This window comes from Peromyscus californicus, unplaced genomic scaffold (genome assembly GCF_007827085.1).
Source record: "Peromyscus californicus insignis strain IS unplaced genomic scaffold, ASM782708v3 Scaffold_10__1_contigs__length_136768540, whole genome shotgun sequence".
NCBI lineage: Eukaryota > Metazoa > Chordata > Mammalia > Rodentia > Cricetidae > Peromyscus > Peromyscus californicus.
The window spans coordinates 77093400-77114475 of record NW_026294391.1 but is presented as its reverse complement, the minus strand read 5'-3'; the positions used below and the strand labels follow the sequence as shown (position 1 = coordinate 77114475).

At 37.1% G+C, this 21076-nt stretch overlaps 1 protein-coding gene across 1 annotated transcript; it reads left to right on the top strand.

The window, feature by feature from the left end:
* Positions 1-3674: 3674 nt before the first annotated feature.
* Positions 3675-5939, top strand: LOC128117029 (cyclin-D-binding Myb-like transcription factor 1). The gene is given in 4 exon segments (XM_052748818.1): positions 3675-5280; positions 5283-5333; positions 5336-5500; positions 5503-5939. Coding segments are annotated over 4 exon segments (2259 nt in total).
* Positions 5940-21076: the final 15137 nt, after the last annotated feature.

Genomic DNA, 21076 nt, shown 5'->3' with positions numbered 1-21076 from the left:
CGCCACCACCGCCCGGCCGGACATACAGGATTCTTTAAGTTTGTAATTGCATTAAGTTTTTGGTTTAGAAAGGGCTTGAGGCAGCTAAGACTGCTGTAGTCACCTTGGTCCTAATCCAAAAGAGAAATGCCATCTTTATCATCCTCTACGCCCATACTGGGAGGTATAACAGCTATGGAGATTGCTGTAAGCTATTAATAATGAGCTATTTTTATATATTAAGAAAGGAGGACCTGTGGGAACCTGTTTTCAGGTTCCTCGTGGCTTTACCCAGCAGGTCCGCATAGAGGATGATTAGGACCACAGGCCTGAGTGCAGGTGTCTGAGATGGTCTGCACTTGGCTGTGTTGGGAGGAGGTCTTTTGCTCCACCCCTTGGTGTCTCTATAAATACCCTGGGGCAGAGACATTCAGGGCCTTTGGAATAGGTTCCAGGCCCTCTTGGGGCTATCCTTTATTTTCTACCTGTTTATCTCCACAATCTAAATCCTTCTATCTAATATTTCCTACTGCTCGCACTCAAGAACACTCTGGGGAACTGTGGGGTTGGTGGGTAAATGTCCGCATCTGGGTCTGGGTTAACTCACTCAGAATGATTGTTTCCACCTCCATCCACTTACCTGTAAATGTCATTTAATTTTCCTTAATGTTTGAATATCATCCTTTTGTGTAAATATATTATAATTTTATCCATTTATTAGTTGATAGACATCTAGGCTGTTTCCATTTTCTGGCTATTGTGAATAAAGCAGCAATGAATATGGATGAATAGGTATCTCTAGAATTTGGGTATATACCTAGTAGTGATATGGCTGGATCATATGGTAGATCTCCATTTAGATTTTTGAGTATTTTCCACACTGATTTCTATAGTGACTGTACCAGTTTGCCATCCCATCAGCAGTGAATTATTGTCCCCTTTCTAAAAACCATTGTTAGCATTTGTTATGAGTTGTTTTCTTGATGAAATAAAGATTGGTTTTCATTATTCTACTAGTAGCTGTTCAGTTTGGCCAAAACAATTTGAAGATGTTGTATCTCCCAAAGTATATTGTTGGATATGTTGTAAAAAATAGGGCAGTTTGAAGAGTGTGCATCTTAAATTCTATTCTACGTATTGGTGAGTTTGTTTTTATGACAGTTCCTTGTTAGTTTTATCATTATAACATTGTAATATAACTTTAAGTCTGGGATGGATAATGATACCTCCATCAATACTTTTGTTGTTAAGGATTGTTTTGTTTATCCAAAGTTTTTGTATTTCAATATGAAGTTTAATATTATCTTTTCAATTCATATGAACAATTGTGCTGTGGGATGTTCTGGATGGCAAATGTGTTGCTCTGATTGGTTAGTAAATAAAACACTGATTGGCCAATAGTTAGGCAGGAGGGACAAGGTGGAGAAGAATTCTGGAAAGTGGAAGGCTGAGTCAGAGACACTGCCAGTCGCCACGATGACAAACAGCATGTGAAGATGCCAGTAAGCCACGAGCCACGTGGCAAGGTATAGATTTATAGAAATGGATTAATTTAAGCTGTAAGAACAGTTAGCAAGAAGCCTGGTATGGCCATACATTTTGTAACCAATATAAGTCTCTGTGTTTGCTTGGTTGGGTCTGAGCGGCTTTGGGACTGGTGGGTGAGGGAGATTTGTCCTGACTGTGGGCCAGGCAGGAAAACTCTAGCTACACAATTGCATTGGAAATTTTTTGGAGATTGTGAGGTATCTATAGTTTAATTATTTTTTAGGATGATTGTTTTCACAATATTATTTCTGTCAATTCATGGTCAGGGAAGGTCTTTTTGTTTTCTGTTATCTTCTTAGATTTATTTTTTGAATGTCTTAAAATTTTCACTGTAGAAGTCTTTCACTTCTCTGGTTAGGATTGTTTTAAGATTTTTAAATATCTGTTGCTAATGGTATTTTTTTATTTCTTTCTTTGTGCATTTGGCGTTTGAATTTTATATATTAATTTTGTATCCAGCTACTTTGCTGATGTATTTATCAGCAATTAGAGTTTTCAGGTAGAATCTTTAAGACTCTTTATGTATATATCATCCATAAATAAAGTCAATGTGGTTTCTTCCTTTCCTATTGGTATCTCTTTGTCTTTTTCACTTGTCTTATTGTTCTAGCTAAGACTTTAAGCACTATATTGAAGATGAGTGGAGAAAGCAGACATCTTTGTCTTTTTCTTGACTTTAGAGTAAATACTTTGAGTGGCTTTCCATATCAGAAGGTGTTGGTTGTGGGCTTGCTGTACACTGACTTGGTTATGTTGAAGTTATGCCCCTTACACCTTTAGTTTCTCAAAGCCATTATCATGAACAGACGTTGAATTTTGTCGAAAACCTTTCATGCATATAAAGAAATAATCATGTGATTTATGTCCTCTAGCATGTTTACATATGGTGGATTATACTTATTGATATGTGCAGGTTATCATATAATAATTACAGACATAAAAGAAAATACTACCATGGAAAACACTTAGTTCTCCACAAATGAATACTAAAAAAATCAAGAAAGGCTATTGTACTCATCACATTTATTTTTGTACCCATGTAAACAGATGATTAGAAAAAACTTGAAATTGTATGATAATTTAGTTTATGAATTTTAGAAAAGATATTTACACACACATATACAAGGCTATGATTATCAACAAGATAATGATAGTGAAATTTAAGACAGCATGCAGGTCACTGTCTCTTTTATATGGAAGTATTTACCATATTAAATCAACATCAAACATTCACAACAAACATTTAACTTTCAATAGGGATATTATATGTCAGACTACAAGGTTTTAAAGTATTTTCCACACTTTATAGGAGTTGTGGTGTGTGCATATCCTTTAGTAGTCTGAAGCACATCAAGAAAAAATAAGTGCTGTTTCTACAGGTTAAATTAAAATAAATGTTTGAGTATTGTGATGAACTTGATATTAAATAGGCCCTTCTTTATACAATTTAAATAACTTCTACCATAAAATTCAAAGTACATTAGTTTCCACACTGTATAATACTGTAATTTTTTATCCTGTGAGGATCCTTGTATTCTGAAAGTCAGACTTACCTTCTTTCTGCAAACTTTTTACATTTTTATGGAAGTAATATTATGTGTAAAAGTCTTAATATCTAAATTTCTAATGTATTCTGAACTTTGGTTGAGAGACATACCTTCTTATTTACTCTAAAACCCATGTAAATAAAGACATTCCGATGTCTGTCTATTTCAGTGTTGGTATTTGTTTGATGTAAGTAAGCACTACAATGGAAATATAAAATCTCCCTAAAATTCAATTAATGGATAATTAATATTTTATTTTTCAGCATTGTAATGCATATTGAGATAAATCAGCAGTTCTCTGAAGTTTCCATTCTTATTTTGGAGCCTCTTGAGCTAGTCCTGTGTTCTCAGATTTATCATCAAACACACATTGCCAACTAGACCACAAGATAAGATAAACTATAACATATCAATCATCTTCAAGGACAGCTATTTCCAGTGGTTTGTCACACTTACCAGCTCTAGCTAAACCTCTTCTTGCCAATGTCAAAAAGGCAAGCATTGCAGATAACACCACTTTCATGTTATCCAGCTTAAGGGAAAGTGACTTGAGTCTATGGGGAAAGCTGTAGCTGATCTAGCCTATCACTAGATTTGAAGATGAGTACATTTGAAGAGGCTTCTGAGCCAGTAACAGCTGAAATTGTGAGCTTTGTTTTACTTACTGAGGATACAGACAGGAACCTCATTCTTTGCATTCAGAATGAGGCTAGTGAAATGGAAAACCCTACTGAACCTCAGAATAAGAGGCCTTGTTTGTCCACAGAGGATGGTTCAACTCCTTACATGCCAGCTGTTGCATTCCCACTACCAGAAACGGAGCAGAGCTTTGATTTGGTCACAACTACAGTCACAGAGGTGGCGGGTGAAGAGATTACTGAGGGAACTATGATGCAGTTCCAGATTTTACAGGATGACAAACCAGATGAAGCATTCCCCTTGGCTAGTGCACAAGAGTCAGTCGTTAGCCAAGCATGGTTAAGAGGCAGAGAAGATAAAGACAAGCTAACCAGACAAGGACATAAATGGAAGCAGGGGATGTGGTCCAAGGAAGAAACAGATATTTTGATGAACAACATTGAATGTTATATGAAAGAACATGGAATAGAGAATGCTGCAGAAATCATTTTTAAGATGTCAAAAGGTAAAAGAAAAGATTTCTACAGAACTATATCTTTGGGTCTGAATCGGCCTTTGTTTTCAGTTTATAGGAGAGTGGTCCGAATGTATGATGACAGAAACCATATGGGAAAGTACACCCCTGCAGAAATTCAGAAGCTCAAGGAGCTCTGGCAACAGCATGGCAATGACTGGATAACAATAGGTGCCGCCATGGGAAGAAGTCCGTCTTCTGTCAAAGACCGGTGCCGCCTGTTGAAGGACACTTGTAACACGGGGAAATGGACCGAAGAAGAAGAACGGATTCTCGGAGATGTGGTTCACGAATTGACACGCACTGAGGTGGATGAGAAGGTCACACATGGTGTGTGTTGGGCAACAGTGGCTCAAAGAGTAGGTACTCGCTCAGCAAAGCAGTGTCGTGCTAAATGGCTCAACTACCTGAACTGGAAACAGACTGGAGGGATTGAGTGGACCAGGAAAGATGAAGTCACTCTCATCCACATGCTAGCAGAGCTTGATGTAGCTGATGAAAACGAAATTCACTGGGATGACTTAGCTAAAGGATGGAAAAGTGTTCGTTCACCACAATGGCTGCGTAGTAAATGGTGGACCATCAAAAGGCAAATTACAAACCATAAGGACTTTGCATTCCCAGTCCTAGTGAAATGTCTTCAACAAGTATATGAGAGCCAAAGTGCCAGTCTCATGTTTGGGGAGAATAAATCAGAATCTGAATTGTCAGATTGTAACCCTGATAACAGTGTTCAACAAGTCCCCCTCAGAGTCACAGGTGTAGAAGATAATAGTACATCCATCTATCCAGACCCTGTGACAGGATTGCAAATTACACTCCAGATTGTCCCTGTCAGCTCAACAGATTACCCTGTGGCTATTGTTAACTCTGAAACAATAACCCTGCTCAGTGGACCACAATAGATATTTGATATTCTTCCTTATTTCCATTTATATTCCATTCCCTCACCTTGTACCGACTTCCTTCAAACAAGCTCAACTCAAGGACTTCCCTTAACTCTGACAACTAGTCCCACAGTAAGCCTGATGGCTGCTGCACCTGCTTCTCCTAACTTATCACATTTTGTCTTTTATCCCCAGAACATCTACTGAGCACTCCAATAAATGACATGTGGAGTGTCATACATCAAGAATCATCACTGAAACTGTTGCAGAAAATAATATTGTTCTTTCCACTTCCCAAGCAGAATTGGCAGTCAATAGTGACATCTATTGTTCTGATTTTCATGATCTTGCAAGTTCATTCAAAGCAAACAAATTTCCTGAGAAAATTCTTCAGCTAAGATAGTTCTTCAGCCATCATTTAATTATGCACTTGTTTCTCAATTCAGAGAACCAAACAGCACAGAGCTAATGAACTGTGCTATGATTACAGCAGAAGAAAATTTCTGTGACACCAAGCATAAGAATAAGAAATTCACTCTGATTTATCCAGTGCTTGAGTTACTGAGGATTGAGTCACTCACCATAGTAGAGCAAGAGCATTACACAAGTGATAACAAAACTACGCTTTGTGCCCCTTCACTACCTGGTTTTATCAAGGCATGGGATTTTACAAGTACTCAACCTGTCTTGCCTTTCACAACACTGATAGGTCTTATAATCCCAAAACAGCAAGGATCAAATACCATTGTATTCTTTTTGGAAAGCCCCATTTCTATAGACTTCAAGGATATTGGACTTGCTAAAACATTACCAGCCTATCCTTAAAAACAAGCAAAATGCCAAAAAACATTATTGTATCTGCAGAGGAACAGGAGCCATTTCCAAGGGATCTTACTTTCTAATCTCCTGACTCATACAGCTACAGTGAGTTAGCTATGAACATTAAGACATTGACTTCTCTTTACTATTTTCAATACACCTGAGGTCTAGTTTTATGACAGTGTGTTTGTGTGGACGGTGAAAAGTTTAATTGAACATAGCCCTGTGTTGAATGTTATCAAGAGGTAAATATTTTTCCTTCATCTACTGGAAAGTTTCAAATCACCAAAGTTAACTGCAGTAATGTCCATGTCTATAGCTCAGACATGGTACTCAATCAAATCTCCAGAGGGTCATTTATATTTCAAACAAGTCCTAACAATACAGTCCAGTGCTTATTGGTTACAAATACAGAGACTTTGCAGGTAACTTTCTGTTAATTATTCTTGGTTAACCCATTGTTGGCAGATGGAGCCCACTTAGACAGTAGAAAGTGAGTAAAGAAAATTCACTACAATTTTACTGTTCTTAAAGGGAATATGAATTAGTAATCAAATCTACTAGTAGGGAAGAAGTTTCCACCCACTCATCTTATTACCACATTTTACTTTACAGTTTGCACACTGAATTGAAACTAAATGAGGAAAGATGTACAGTCCCTGCACTTGATAACCAGGACATTTTATTACATGTTGTACTATATCAAATACACAGAAATCAGAGAGAGAGAGCTTGTATTGTACCCTTACCAACCAATATGCTATATAAATGGAAGCTTTAAAGACAAAGTTTACATATGTAATAAAAGAAACAGATCAATTGCCATTCCTACTGGTTATGCCTAAACTGGCTTCTAGATTCCAACTGATGTGTTTGCTATAAAAATTCGCCAAAAGTATAGTAACATAACTTGGTTGTGAAGATATAGTTCTGAGCATAATTGACTATTTCATATTAGCAAAACACAAACAGAATAAGAAATGTGGGCTGATTAAGGGACAATATGTGTGTGTTCAGTTTATGAATAAAATTGTCTTACAATTCAAAAGTTTGAGATACTTTTTTGTGTGTTTACTGAGGATTTCTGCATGAAGGGATGTTTAGAACAATCATGTAGAGTAACTCAAACATGAAGCTCTTTCACAAAGTTAAACAAAATCGAAGTCAGCACTGTTTTGCCACTGACACACCTATAACTCATTGAGTTGGTCCTTTGTCATGAGAAAATATTCAGCATTTGAAATCACAGTGTCTGTTAAGGAAGATGAAGCACATGGAGCAGCCTCCCCTTATATACTCTACAAATATTGTATTGCCTAAAAAAACACTGTTAAATACCATAAATTAACTTAGAGTAGGGCATACCCTGATCTCAATAAAATCACTGTTCATTTCTGTAGATGTAATTCTAGACGGCTTATTAAATAAGAAACACAGAGCCAAATGCAGAGTTAAAAGTCCAGAGATCAGAGAGCAGTAGCCAAGAGCTAAGACCACCCACTGTCACTGCCGTCCTTCCCCTGAGAAAAAGACCTACTTCCTGTGTGTCTGTATTTTTATTGCCTTTCTGTTCTGCCTTCTCATTGGCTCTAAACCCAACCACATGACTTCTTCGTCACTGCCTATATATACAGACCTCCAGGTCTCTATGGTTGGTACTTGGATTAAAGGTGTGGGTCACCATGCTGACTGTGTCCTTAAACACACAGACTCTGCCTGCCATGTGATCAGATTAAGGGCATGTGCTACCACTGCCAGACTTCTGCTTAATGGCTATAACCTCTGATCCCCAGGCAACTTTATTTATTAACATACAAAAAAATCACATTTCAGCACAAATAAAATATCACCATACCTTTCAAAATACTAAAATACTTTTAGTTGTGTATATCCCTGAGACTCTTCTGTTTACCTTAGTATCTTGCCTAAGGCAAATGCCCATTATTTTTTTTCTACCCTTATTTACTGATATTACTACTCATACCACACAACAGAGTCAATGTATCTGTATATCTCTCTTTTCTCTCTATAGGTACATATATAATATAAAGTGTATGTGTGTGTATGTGTGTGTGCATTACAAAATAAATGCAGGTTAAAGTGGCTGCAACAGATTAAAGATGCTTCAGAATTGATCTAAACCATGTCATTATATGTAGTCAATGAACATGACCAGTGAAGAAGGAGCAGTTAGTAGAAATTGTTGGTGTCAGGTTTAAGTTTGAAGCTGTAGAATGCAAGGTAAAATGTCTGAGCAAGAAATGGGTCACATGCAAGTCTAAACATGCAAACTGGACAGGTAGGCAGTTGAGTAGGTTGTATCAACACCAAGGAATAGATCTGTTGTTGAGTCCCCAGTACTTGACACTCATACCAGATATCAAATGCTAGATTGATGTACATCCATGATATCACAGTGTTACATGTCCTTCACTTCATGGTCTGGGTGAGAAAGTATACCCTTTCCTCAGTCTGGTGGGTCCAGTATGTTCTTGGGCTGAGTTTTCTTGATATGATTACAATATGCCTAAGTACTCCCACAGTTCTAAGTCTCCACAATAGTCATATAAGGTGGCTCTCTTTCTACTCGTAGGAATAGGTCTTTAATGAGTCTGTGCTGAATGAGTGGGGCCAGAGAAATGGTACAGTTTCTGGATCTACTATTGTGCTTCAGTCATACTTTCCTCTCAATACAGAGAGGACAATGCACAGACTGAAAAGGCACTGTTTTATACAATATGGAGTTACAGAGTAGGGCAGTGCATGATCTCATCAAAAATTTCTGTGTATTAAAAGGCCTGTGATATCTATAACTAGGGACGTGTTGTGAATAAAAATAAAATGTTTATTGTTAGATTGATGCCATCTAGGACTACAGGAATAATAATGGGTTCATTTTCTTTGCTAATTAAATAATTAAAAAGAAAGAACCAAGTGTTACTTGACATTTTAGGATGGCTTGGACAGGCCATCATATGACACTCAAGAAATTGTAGTCACCTTTTAGGTTTACTAGTCTTACTACATAAAGTTATTTCAAAGAAGGACTCACAAGGACCAAGGACAGACTCAAATAGAATTTGAGGAGAATTTATTGGTGAAGAAAAATACCAGAGCAGACAAGCTGTAAATCTCACAGAACTGAATTTGTAGGAGGAGAATGAATGTGGTGAACTGGCATGGAGGTCAGTCAAACAGTGGCCGGCAGCCAGAAGTTGACAGGGAGGGAAGCATTAGAAAAAGAGCACAGATGCTCAGAGTTAGTTATGGAGCATAAAGGCATACTTAGGTTTTGTCTAGTATCTAAAGAAAAAGACAGAAGAAAATGAATAATTCTGACTTTCCCAGTAAGAACTCATAAAGATACCAGACCCAGGCAAATCCTCTGGTGGCTCATAAGGATTTCCCTAGGACCCAGGAAATTGTGGAGGGAAAGCACATCATCTTTAGGTGAACCCACATTCCCAGGAGTGGTCATCTTGTCCAGTCTAGTACTTTCTCCTTGCAGAAACCCTTTATGGAGGATATAGGACATGTCTCTAACTAGACGTCGATTCCATTCTTTACAAGATTACCAAGTGTCATTCTTGTTAAATAATTTGTTTCATGAAACATTCTAAAACTCCAAATCTGGAAGGGGGAAATAATATAATCTGTACACTAACCTCCCCATGCTGTATGCTGGTATAGTGTGAGTCTTCTAAAGTTGTCATAGAAGTGGCTCTATTGTTCATTAAGATGATTTAGTACTTCATGCCTAAGCTCCATCCTGGGAAGATTGAGTGTACCTGCTCCTAAGGTTCCACCTGGCTCATGGGATAAGAATAAACAGAGAAATTTCCCTCCTGCCTTGGGAGACAAGGTTCACCAGCAGAACAATATAGAAAATTCTTCAATATTTTGAGCATCTAGCTGCCACATGGAACAGACTTAAAAGGAGAGCAGCAGGCATTCCAGGAACCTGTCCCAGGTGCATGTGCAGGGCTGCACAGGGAAGGGGAGAAAGAGGCCTCAGAAGTGCACACATGTGGAAAATGGAAAGGAATATCCCTGGCAAATGCAGATGTATCATGGGAATGAACAAGGCTTCTTGAATGACAGCCAGTGATGAGCGGCTGACTCAGGTGGCTGTAGAGCTGGTGGGTGGCTGCAACTGCATGTTTGGGGGTTGTAGTGCACAGTTATTGTAGGGAGATAGCAGTGGGAAAAATCCACTGGTGGGAGAAGCTAGTTTTCCATGGTGGTAGGAAAGTGGTGGCCTTAAAAGACCCAATCTTGCCACTCGTTGGATACCAGATAATGTGTTTACCTTAATCGTTATAGTGCTAATAAAAACTCGGGAGTAAGAAATTGATGTAAAAACCTGATATCTCCAAGGAACAGTGGAAGGATGATCAGCTAACCCTACTCTCCATGTTTTCCAGATCCAAAAGTCCATGAAATCTCCTCAATGTAATGAGAGCCTCAATGGTCTCTCTATATATCAATTTATTAAGGGGTTCTATGGGGAAAACAGACTCACTGATACAAAATGAAGTGATGCTATTGCCTCGTCATCACCCAGGGAAAGCTCCAGACCAGGCTGCCAAACCATGCCCCAGGAAGCCTTTCATGTCCAAGAGAGAGCTCGAGACTCCTTCCCCAGTCCCTTTTAAGAGGTCACATAGGCAGGCAAGTAGCACTGACTCTATAGGGCCAGTTAGCCCAAGGTCATGGGTGGAGTGAATACTCACTATACTTCTCCTTTTTGTCTAAATAAGAAGGTTCTAAACCTAATACAAAACAATATACAATAACCATGATTATCAAGTATTGTCAGGAGGAAGAAAGGGTAATAACATAAACAAAAGTGGAACTACCACCAAAAAGTACACAATTAAGTAAGAAACATACTAAATGTTCAGATCATATATAAATGGCAAATTATAGAGATTACTCTAAAAGATGTCCTATCTTGAAGAACATAAATCTAGTACCTAATATGCTCTTAGCTAACATATAAGAGGATTATAACTGTAACTATCTAGTCTTCAACCCCATCAAAGACCTGAGAAAGAAAACAATATTACCTGAGTAAACAGGAAGTACAAGCAAGCAACTTCCAAAGAAATGCAAGAAATTACAGAGAAAGCTGGCTGCCAGGACAGTCACCCAATGTTTCTCTGCAGCACTGGGGCATTTGGCTATAAGCCTAGAATATTTGACAGACCATTTTCAGAGGCAGGATATTTTGAAGACTTTCTTACCCTGTCTTGGTCAGGTTCAGCAGTTCTTTTTCCTTGTGCCCTGTTTGTCCAGAATGTACAGTGTGCTTACTGTCACAAGCCAAGGCAATGGCCGTTCTTTTCACAACAGGCCATTTTTTGCCAAGAAGAAGACAACCTCTATATTGAGTATCTTTAATGCCCAACATCCTCTTGGGAGTAGATCAGTGCTGCCAGGAGCAATCGTGTCTCATATCAACAGAATTCTGTTATTAAAATATTTAAATGCCATACTCTCCAGGTCTATGAAGTGTTTGAAGATCACCTGTCCATCTGACATGTATTTCTGTATATCTAGGAAACCTAACTAGCATAACTATAAGTATGACAAGCATGGGTGACTATTAACCTATAATTATTATCAAGCTAAATAGCCTAAAGACTAAAGCTTCACTTTACAAAAAATAAACAATTTTAAACAGATGTACAGTATAGGGACAATGGCCTCATATTTGTGACAATATGCAAAAATATCTTAATCAGAGGTAGAAATGTATAGTGCAGTATGACAATGATACCCTTAATATGTATCAATATACAAAATATCTTAAACAGAGGTAGAATATACATGCAGTATGACAAATATATTTACATTTGTATCAATATACAAAGTATTTCAAACAGGAGTAGGGACATATGCACAATATGACAAATATAGTTTTGTATTTGTCTCAATAAACAAATTATCTTAAACATGAAGAGAAAAATAATTTTACATTTATATCTATATACAAGAATCCATACCAATGCAAATTATCTAAAGCTGCTAGTTACTAATTTAGTTTACAAGTAGATACAATAATATACCTTTATTATCTTATCATATCTATTCCCCTTTTTTCTTTTCCAAAAGAGAATCATGAGCCTAAACTATTGTTCCACCTTCAATCCTATTACAACTTATAACCAACGCCTAACAGATGACAATTATCCATAATCCTGAGAAAACAAAACCTTTTGGGAGAGGAGGCATTATTTTCTTAAAATTGCTTCCTGCTGTCAAGGGGTCAATGGTATCTCTGTTGTATACTGTAAGAAAATTTAAAAAAATGGGAAAGTTTCACAGGTACTAGCTGTGAGGTTTGTAGCCAGTCTCAAAGTACTGGTTAAAGCTTAACTGAAGTTCTGGCTAGAGGTGTAAGTTGATGGATTATCTTAGTTAGTCACCTTGGAACTGTCTTGAACAGTTTGTAGACTAGAGCCAATCATTGAGTGGTGTTTATCAGCTCAATGGCATCATTTTGAACCACATAGAATCATGGTTGTGGGGCCCCATCTTCCTTCTGGAGACTTCAGAGATTGCTCTTAAGAAAATTTATTGTTCACTGTGGAAAACTTAAACATTATTAGTATCAAAATGGAAAGTTTAAATTTTAGGATAGCACTATGTCTAAAGAAAGGTTCCAAAGAGTCAAGAATAAGTATGGTGGGAAAAAGAATTTTGACAGCAATAGTCCCTAGATTTTTGGTTTTCTTTTGTCCCACACCAGGTGGCTCTTCTGCTATTTGACAGAGACTCTTAATAAATTTCATTTAACAACATGCTTGGACTTAGAGAAGGAGAGAGCCACACTCTAACTCCAAAGCCAGCTTTAATTATAATTGAGTTGTGACTACAACTTTTCTTAGAAGTAAAGAGATATAGATGTTTAGGTAGTGAAATTTCACCCTGTAGATAATATAGGTACCATTAGATCAGATTTTTCATTGCTTGGTAATTTTTTCTGGAGGGTTTCCCTTCCTCTTTAGATGTCTAGATGTTCAAGGGTTTTTGATTTCTTGAAGATGGGTATTTCTATTTTTCTGTAATGACAAAACAAACAAACAAAAACCAAAAAACAAAAAACAAACCCTGCCCCAACCCTTGTTTGATGAGTTTTCCTTACAAGTTGTAGAATTGTCCCATTGGTGGATGAGCTATCACTACTCCTTATCAAGAGGTTTCTCCAGTTCTAACTGAATTTTTATTCATTTTGATGGTATCCATATCTTTTCTTCTACTATGGAAACAAATGCAAAACCCCTTCCCCAAAGTAGCATATATCTTGGTGTCCATTCTGAGGTCAACACATCTTTGAAATACACAAGTTGATTTAGCTAATTAATTTTTTCTATAGTCCAGTGTCTCTCTGCAGTGGTTGTTCCTTTCTCATTATTATTAAGAAAATTCAAGGTTAATAAGGCATTATGTAATCTAACTTTGGGGGTTTTATCTCCCTCTTTCTCTTTATTAAGCATCTCTTTTAAGGTGCAATGAAATCTTTCAACAACTGCTTGTCCTGTAGGATTGTGTGGTATGCCTGAGTGAGGTAACCCAGACTCAGAAAGACCAACATGGTATGCACTCACTCATAAGTGGATACTAGATGCAAAGCAAAGGATAATCAGACTGCAGCTCACAACTCCAGGGAGGCTACCTAGTAAAGAGGACCCTAAGAAAGACACAGGGATTTCCCAGTGACAGAGAAATGGATGAGATCTACATGAGAAAACTGGGGGTGAGGGGGTAATGGAGGGCAAGGTCAGGGGAAAGTGAGCTTAGGGGAGTGGGAGGTCCCACCTGGATCAGGAACAGAGTGAGAGAACAAGGAAAGAGACACCATGATAAATGAAGACCCCATGGGAATAGGAAGAAGCAGAGTGCTAGAGAGGTCCCCAGAAATCCACAAAGATACCCCCACTATAGACTAGTGGCAATGGTCAAGAGAGTGCCTGAGCTGACCTACTCTGGTGATCAGATGGCTGAACACCCTAACTGTCATGATAGAACTCTCATCCAGTGACTGGTGGAAGCAGATGCAGAGATCCACAGCCAAATCCCAGGTGGAGCTCCTGGAGTCCAACCAGTGAGAGAGAGGAGGGATTATATGAGCAAGAGATATCGAGACTATGATTGGAAAAAGCACAGGGACAAATAGCCAAACTAGTGGAAACACATGAACTGTGAACCAATAGCTGAGGAGCCCCCATGGAACCGGAATAGGCCTTCTGGATAAGTGAGACAGTTGATTAGCTTGAACTGTTTAGGGGGCCCCCAGGCAGTGGGACAGGGACCTGTCCTTGGTGCATGAACTGGCTTTTTGTAACCTAGGGCCTATGCTGAGACACTTTGCTCAGCCGTGTTGCAGGGAGGAGGGGACTGGACCTGCCTCAACTGAATCTCCCAGACTGGACTGAATCCCCAGGGGAGACCTTGCCTTGGAGGAGGTGGGAATGGGGGATGGATTTGGGGGAAGGCCAGGGGGTGGGAGGAGGACAGGGAAATCCACGGCTGATATGTAAAATTAAATTAATTATAAAATAAAATTGTAGATGTAATTCAGTGTAGATATCAGACAAGAAACACAGAGCCGATTTAGAGAAGAAAACCAAGAGGTCAGAGCCAAGAGCCTCACCCTTCCTGATTCAGGGATCCTCCTCAGCCAAGAGAGCTCTCCGAAAGAGGAGCCCTCCTTCCTGTGTGTCTGTCTCTCAAGTCTTTTTGTTCTGCCTTCTCATTGGTTGTAAACCCAATCATGTGACTGCCTCGTCACTGCCTGTATGTACCGCCCTCCAGGTCCTTAAAGGCGTACGCCACCACTGCCACACACTTGCTATGGCTCTAATAGCTCTGACCCCCAGGCAACTTTATTTATTAACATACCACCACACAAAATATTTATTAAAAAACAAAAAACCAAAATATATTGTAACAAAAAAATTAATAAAAATAAATTACAAACAAACAAAAAGATATAATTCAGCAAGGGGACATGCATGATTTTAGATGATGCGGATGTTTCCTTTGTAAGTACTTAATAGAGGAATTACAAATTCCTTGGTGTTCAGAAACCAAAGATTTTTTTGAAGCTAGCAGAGATCCATTCAAATACTTCAGAAGAAATTCTAATCTTCAGTGTAGTGTTTTCAGATATATCTTGGAAATATGACCAGTGCACAAAACTTCTTCAAACCTCTGGAATATTGAACTGGGTGTCCACTTTGACTGTAACCTTGATTCTTTGACTCTCTTGTTTGGTTCTTTCTTATCAGAATCTTAACTTGTTTTCTACTTCAGAAGTAATTTGGTATGGTACTCTTTCCCATATATCTATATTTTAGTTTTATCATGACAGTAAACACTTTTTGATATTAAAAAAAGATTTATTTTATAATATGCTAAAACCTGTTTCATTTTACTGGAGACATAGTAGAGCATTGCCAGTCTTAATCTGTACAGGTATACCCATTATGGCCATGGCCTCTAACGGTTGTGTAAATAAAGAATCAGCCTTTTTAGAACTCAAAGCAGTTGCCCATTCAAATACTGAAAACATATCTATTGTATGGTGTACATATTTTAATTTTCTAAATTCTGCAAAATGAAACACATTCATCTGCCAAAATTCATCTATCTGTATACCTTTAGGATTACTTCCTGCAGGCAATGGAGTTTGGCTATGGAAGGAACATGTAGGATATTTTTTTCATTATTTCCTTAGCTTGTTGCCAAGTGACAGAGAAATCACTTTTTAAACCTTTGCTATTGACATGATGTTTTCTTAATGAAATTCTGAGGCCTCTACCACACTTCCTATTATTAATATATCAATTTCATCATTACCGTGTGCTAGAGGACCTGACAGAAACATATGGGATCTGATGTGTTATCTCTCTCTCTATATCGAGAGAGAGACAGAGACAGAGACAGAGAGAGACAGAGAGAGACAGAGAGAGGATAATTCCTATTCCTGATTATTTCTGGTAATTGTATAAATAGTGAAGTTAATTCTGTTTTTTTTTTTTTTCAGGAATAAATTCAGCAGTTTCAATAAGTAAAACAACTCTTTCTGCATATTGAGAGCCAGTAACTATATTCAGAGGTTCTGTAATGTCCATTAGTACCATAAGAATGGCATACAATTCTAAATTTTATAGAGAATTATACAGGCTTTGAACCACTTTACTTAAGTCTTCTGATTTATATCTTGCCTTCCCTGATTTATTTGCATCCATATAGAATATAGGGACTCCAGAGATTCCTCACTCTGTACAATGTGAAGAAGGATCTAACTGGTTCTTTTTATGAATTCGATTTTCTCGCTTTGGGGATAACTATTGTTAATCTCTCCCAAAAATTATTGTAGGTTCTTTGCCAATATTCATCATCCTTCCATAAAGAGGAAATTTCCTTATTAGTTGAAGGTACTACAATTTCTGCTGGATCTGTAACATGAATTGCTAAAGGTCTTATTAATGAAAAACCCAGAGCCAGATATTGGGGTGAAAGCTGAAGATCAGAGAGACAGAACAAGCCAGCTACAAGTTCCTAAAGCTAGGAAATCTTCAGCCCAAGAGAGATAATTCCCATATACTCTTGCTTTATATACCTTTCTGTGCCCTGCCATCTTACTTTCTCTCTCCGCCCAGCTACATCACTTCCTCTTTCTGCCCAGCTCTATCACTTCCTGTCTGTCTGTACAGACCTCTATGGTTAACTAGTGCTGGGATTAAATGGGTATGCCACCATGCCTGGCTCTGGTCCCAGTATGGCCTTGAACTCACAGAGACCTGGATGAATCTCTGCCTATCAAATGCTAGGATTAAAGGCATGAGCTACCACTGTCTGACTGCTATTTTAATATAGTAGTTGGCTTTTTCCTCTGATCACCAGGCAAGCTTTATTTGTTAGAGCACAAATAAAATATAACCACATTTTCCCCTTTTTGTCTAAAATAAAAAAAATTATAAATTACATGAGAAAAACTATATACAATAAGTACAATAATGATATACAATATATACAAGCAATAAATACATCAACAATGTCTAGTCCATTTGCATTTGACAAATTCAGTGAAAATATTCCATTATCTATCTTATTCTGGTGAGTCCAAAATGTACCTAATTCACTTTCTATCCTAACTTTTATTACCAACCAAAAATTATCTTTTGATGTCTTTCAAACTTATACCCTTTAAACCTCTCAGTGCGTTTCTTTTCTGAATTTGTGAACAAGGAAAACTATGACTAATCTTCAACTCCTTCAGTGACCCAAGAAGGAAATAATATTACCTAGTTAAACAGGAAGTACAAACAAGTGACTTCCAAAACAATGTGAGGAATGACAGAAACAGCTGGCTGCCTGGACAGTCACCTAAAAATTCTCTGCAAAGTTGGGGAATTCATCTTTGGCCTAGAATATGTGACAGACTCATCTGTGAAGCAGGATTTCTAAAGAGCTTTCCTACCTTATCTTGGCAAAGATCAGCAGTCCTTTCTTTTATGTCTTCCTTGTCCATTTTGGACAGCATACTGTCAGCAGTTGAAGCAAGGACATTTTCTTGCCTAGTGGCTAACATTTGCCACAATGAAAGTAAACTCCATGTGGAGTTTCTTCAATACCCATCATCTTTTCTAAAGTGCATTGGTGCTGCCACAAGCAGACATGTCTCATTGTCATAAAAAAAGAAAAAAAAATCTGTCTTTTTAAAACATCTTAAATGCCATATTCTATAGATTTCTGAAGTGTTTGAAGATGACCTGTATATCTAAAATATATTTCTGCATGACCTTGAAAACGTACGTAATATGACTACAAGCTTGACTGTAATGACTAACTACTAACCTGCATTTCTTTATTATCCTAAACAGTTAGTAATAACTTTCAAGGATTAGAAAATCCCATTAAATTGTTAAAGGAACTGTATAGGTACAATATCTTGAACAAGATTAGAAATATATGTACACTATTTCCTAACAAAATCAATCTCAAATTTGTATCAATATACATAATTTGTGTACAACAAACAATAATCCAATCTAATGTAAACCATTTAAAATTAGTAGTTGCTTTTTAAAATTAGATTTAATAATCTACCTTTATATCTTATTATATTTATATTCTCTTTTTTCTTTTCAGAGTAGATTCAATATCTACCCTTTGTCCATCATTTTTATATCTTTTTTCATAGTAGATTCAATAATCTACCTTTTATTTTATAATATCTACATCCTCTTTTTTTTCAAACAAGAACCCTAAATCTAATCTACATTGTTTAACCTTTGTCCTGACCATTAAAAATAACAACTTGTAACCAACCATCCTAAACAATGACAATTATCCATAACCCATTGATTGACTAAAAATACCAAACACCCCACCTCTTGGGAATATGGGAGTTGTTTTCTGAAAATTAGTTCCTACTGTCTGGGGGTAATGACATCTTAGGGGATTCTGAAAAGAAAAAATTAGAGTTAATTGGCAAGTCCCGAGAGAGTAAGCAGTATCATTTGTTGTCCAGTCTGCATAATGGAAAATGCAGGGCTTGTCTCAAGTCCTTGCTGAAGCAGTCTATGAGGCTGGATCATCTCAGCTAGCCATCTTGAAATAGTCCTGAGCAGTTTGTAGTCCAAAGCCAATCTCTGGGTGGTGTTTGTCAACTTAGTGGTATTCTCATCATCCTGATGGAATTGTCGATGTGGGGCCCCATCATCTTTTGGGAGACTTCAAAGTTGCTGTTAGACATAGTCATGGTTCTCTGCAGAAAAAATGATAGAGACTCAAACCCAAAATCATGTGCAGGAGGCTAGATGAAGCCTTTTTTTTCTATTACTCTATATGACCACTAATATATGACAAAAGGTTAACATATATGTATATAAATAACTCTTCTTAATTCATACCTTAAGAAAAGCTTTAAAGAGTCAAAATAAAACCAAAGAATTATGGGATTAATGGCAATTGAATAGTCCCTTAACTTTATTTATACTTCTGTCCCATATCAGGAGGCTCTTCTGACATGATACAGAGATTTTGGGTTTTCCTTTTAACAAGCATGCTTGGGTTTAGAGAAGGAGAGAGTCGTGTTCCAACTCCAAATCCATCTTTAATTTTTAATTGAAATGGGACTACCTAAAGACCATTTGTGCTAACTGTCTGTAGGGAACAGCAGCAACAAACATTTAGGAAGACTTATGAAATTTTGTATGTGATATACCAATAGGCCAATTTACTCTTTTTCTTGGGACATTTTTTTTTCTGGATGATTTGTCCTTTTTCTTCAGATGACTCATTTGTCCAGTTTTCTTCAGATTCCTTAGCCTTCATTCTCCTGAAAGACAAAAACAAAAACCTTCCCCAATCCTAACTTTGGGGAGGTTCCCTTTTGGCAAGTTATATAAATGAAAAGCATTTGTTAGTGGTAATAGTTTAAATTGAATGGTCATGCTGGTTGATGAACTATCACCTCTTCTAATTAAGAAGTCTCTCTTGTTCCCATCAAACCTTTATCAATGTTGATGGTATCTACAGCTTATCTTCTCCTGTAGAAACAAAAGAAAAACCTTGTCCCCAACATAATACATATTATGGTTTCCATTCTGAGGTCAGTGCATCTTTAAAGGATATAGGTTGATTTTATTCTGTAACTTTTTTCTATTATCCAATGTCACTCCGAAGCTGTTGTTCCTTTTTCATTAGCATTGAGAAAATTCAAAGTTAATAGAACATTATGTAATCTATTTCTGGGAGTTTTGTTACCTCTTTCTGTTTATTTAGCATATCTTTTAGAGTTTGATTTGATCTTTCTAGGACTGCTTGGCCTGTAGGATTATGGGGTATACCTGTAATATGCTTGATATTTTAATAAGCAAAAAACTCTTTCATTTTACCAGAGACATATGCTGGAGCATTGTCAGTTTTAATTTGTACAGATATAACCATGATGGCCATAACTTCTAGCAAATGCATGTTTATAGAATCAGCCTTTTCATAACTCAGCCCATTGAAATCTTGACTAGGTATCAATGGTGTGGTGTACATATTTCAATTTCCCAAATTCTAAAAAATGAAACATATCCAACTGCTAGATTTCATTCCTCTGAGTATCCTTTGGGTTACATCCTGTTGGCAGTAGAGTTTGATTATAAAAAGAACAAGTAGGACATTTCCTTATAATTTCCTTGGCTTGTTGCCAGGTCATGGAAAAATCCTTTTTTAAAACTTTACTATTGACATGATGTTTTTTAATGAAATTCTGAGGCCTCCATCACATTTCCTAGCTATAGTATAATCGATCTCATCATACCCTTGGCTATAAGCCCTATATGGGGTTGGATGTGAGTTATATACAACGGATGATTCCTATTCCTGATTATATATTGTATCTGAATATATAACAAAGTTAATTCTGACTCATAAGGAATAATTCTGCTGTTTCAATATGTAAGACCACTCTTTCAGCATACTGAGAGTCAATAACTATGATGAGGGGTTCCAAAAAATACATTAATACTATCAGAATAGCATATAATTCCAATTTTTTTGGAAAGAATTATAAGGACTTTGAACCACTTTACTTAAATTTTATGACTTGTAACCTGCCTTTCCTTGTTTGCTTGTGTCTGTATAAAATGTAGGGGCTCCAGATATCGGTATTTCCCATACAATGTGAGGCAGGATCCAGTTAGCTTTCTTTATAAGTTTAATTCTATTGCTTTTGGGATACTTGTTGTTTCTCTCTCCAAAAAAATTACTGCAAGCTCTTTGCCAGGGTTCACTTTCTGCCCATAATTTGTTAATTTCATCATTAGTTAAAGGTACTATAATTTCTGCTGGGTCTATTCCTGCTAATTGATGAAGTCTCAATTTTCATTTTAAAATCAACTCGGAGAACTTTTCCACATAAGTTTTTAATTTTTCACTCTGTTTATTTGGTAGAACTATCTAATCCAATTTAATATCTTCCATCTGCATTAAAATTCCTATAGGAGCATGCTTAGAGTGTAAAATAACCAAAATGCAATCAAGCTTTTATCCACATGATCCACATGTACATCTTGTATTTTCTTTTCCACCAAAGCCAATTCTCTCTCAGCTTCAGCTGATAATTCTCTTGA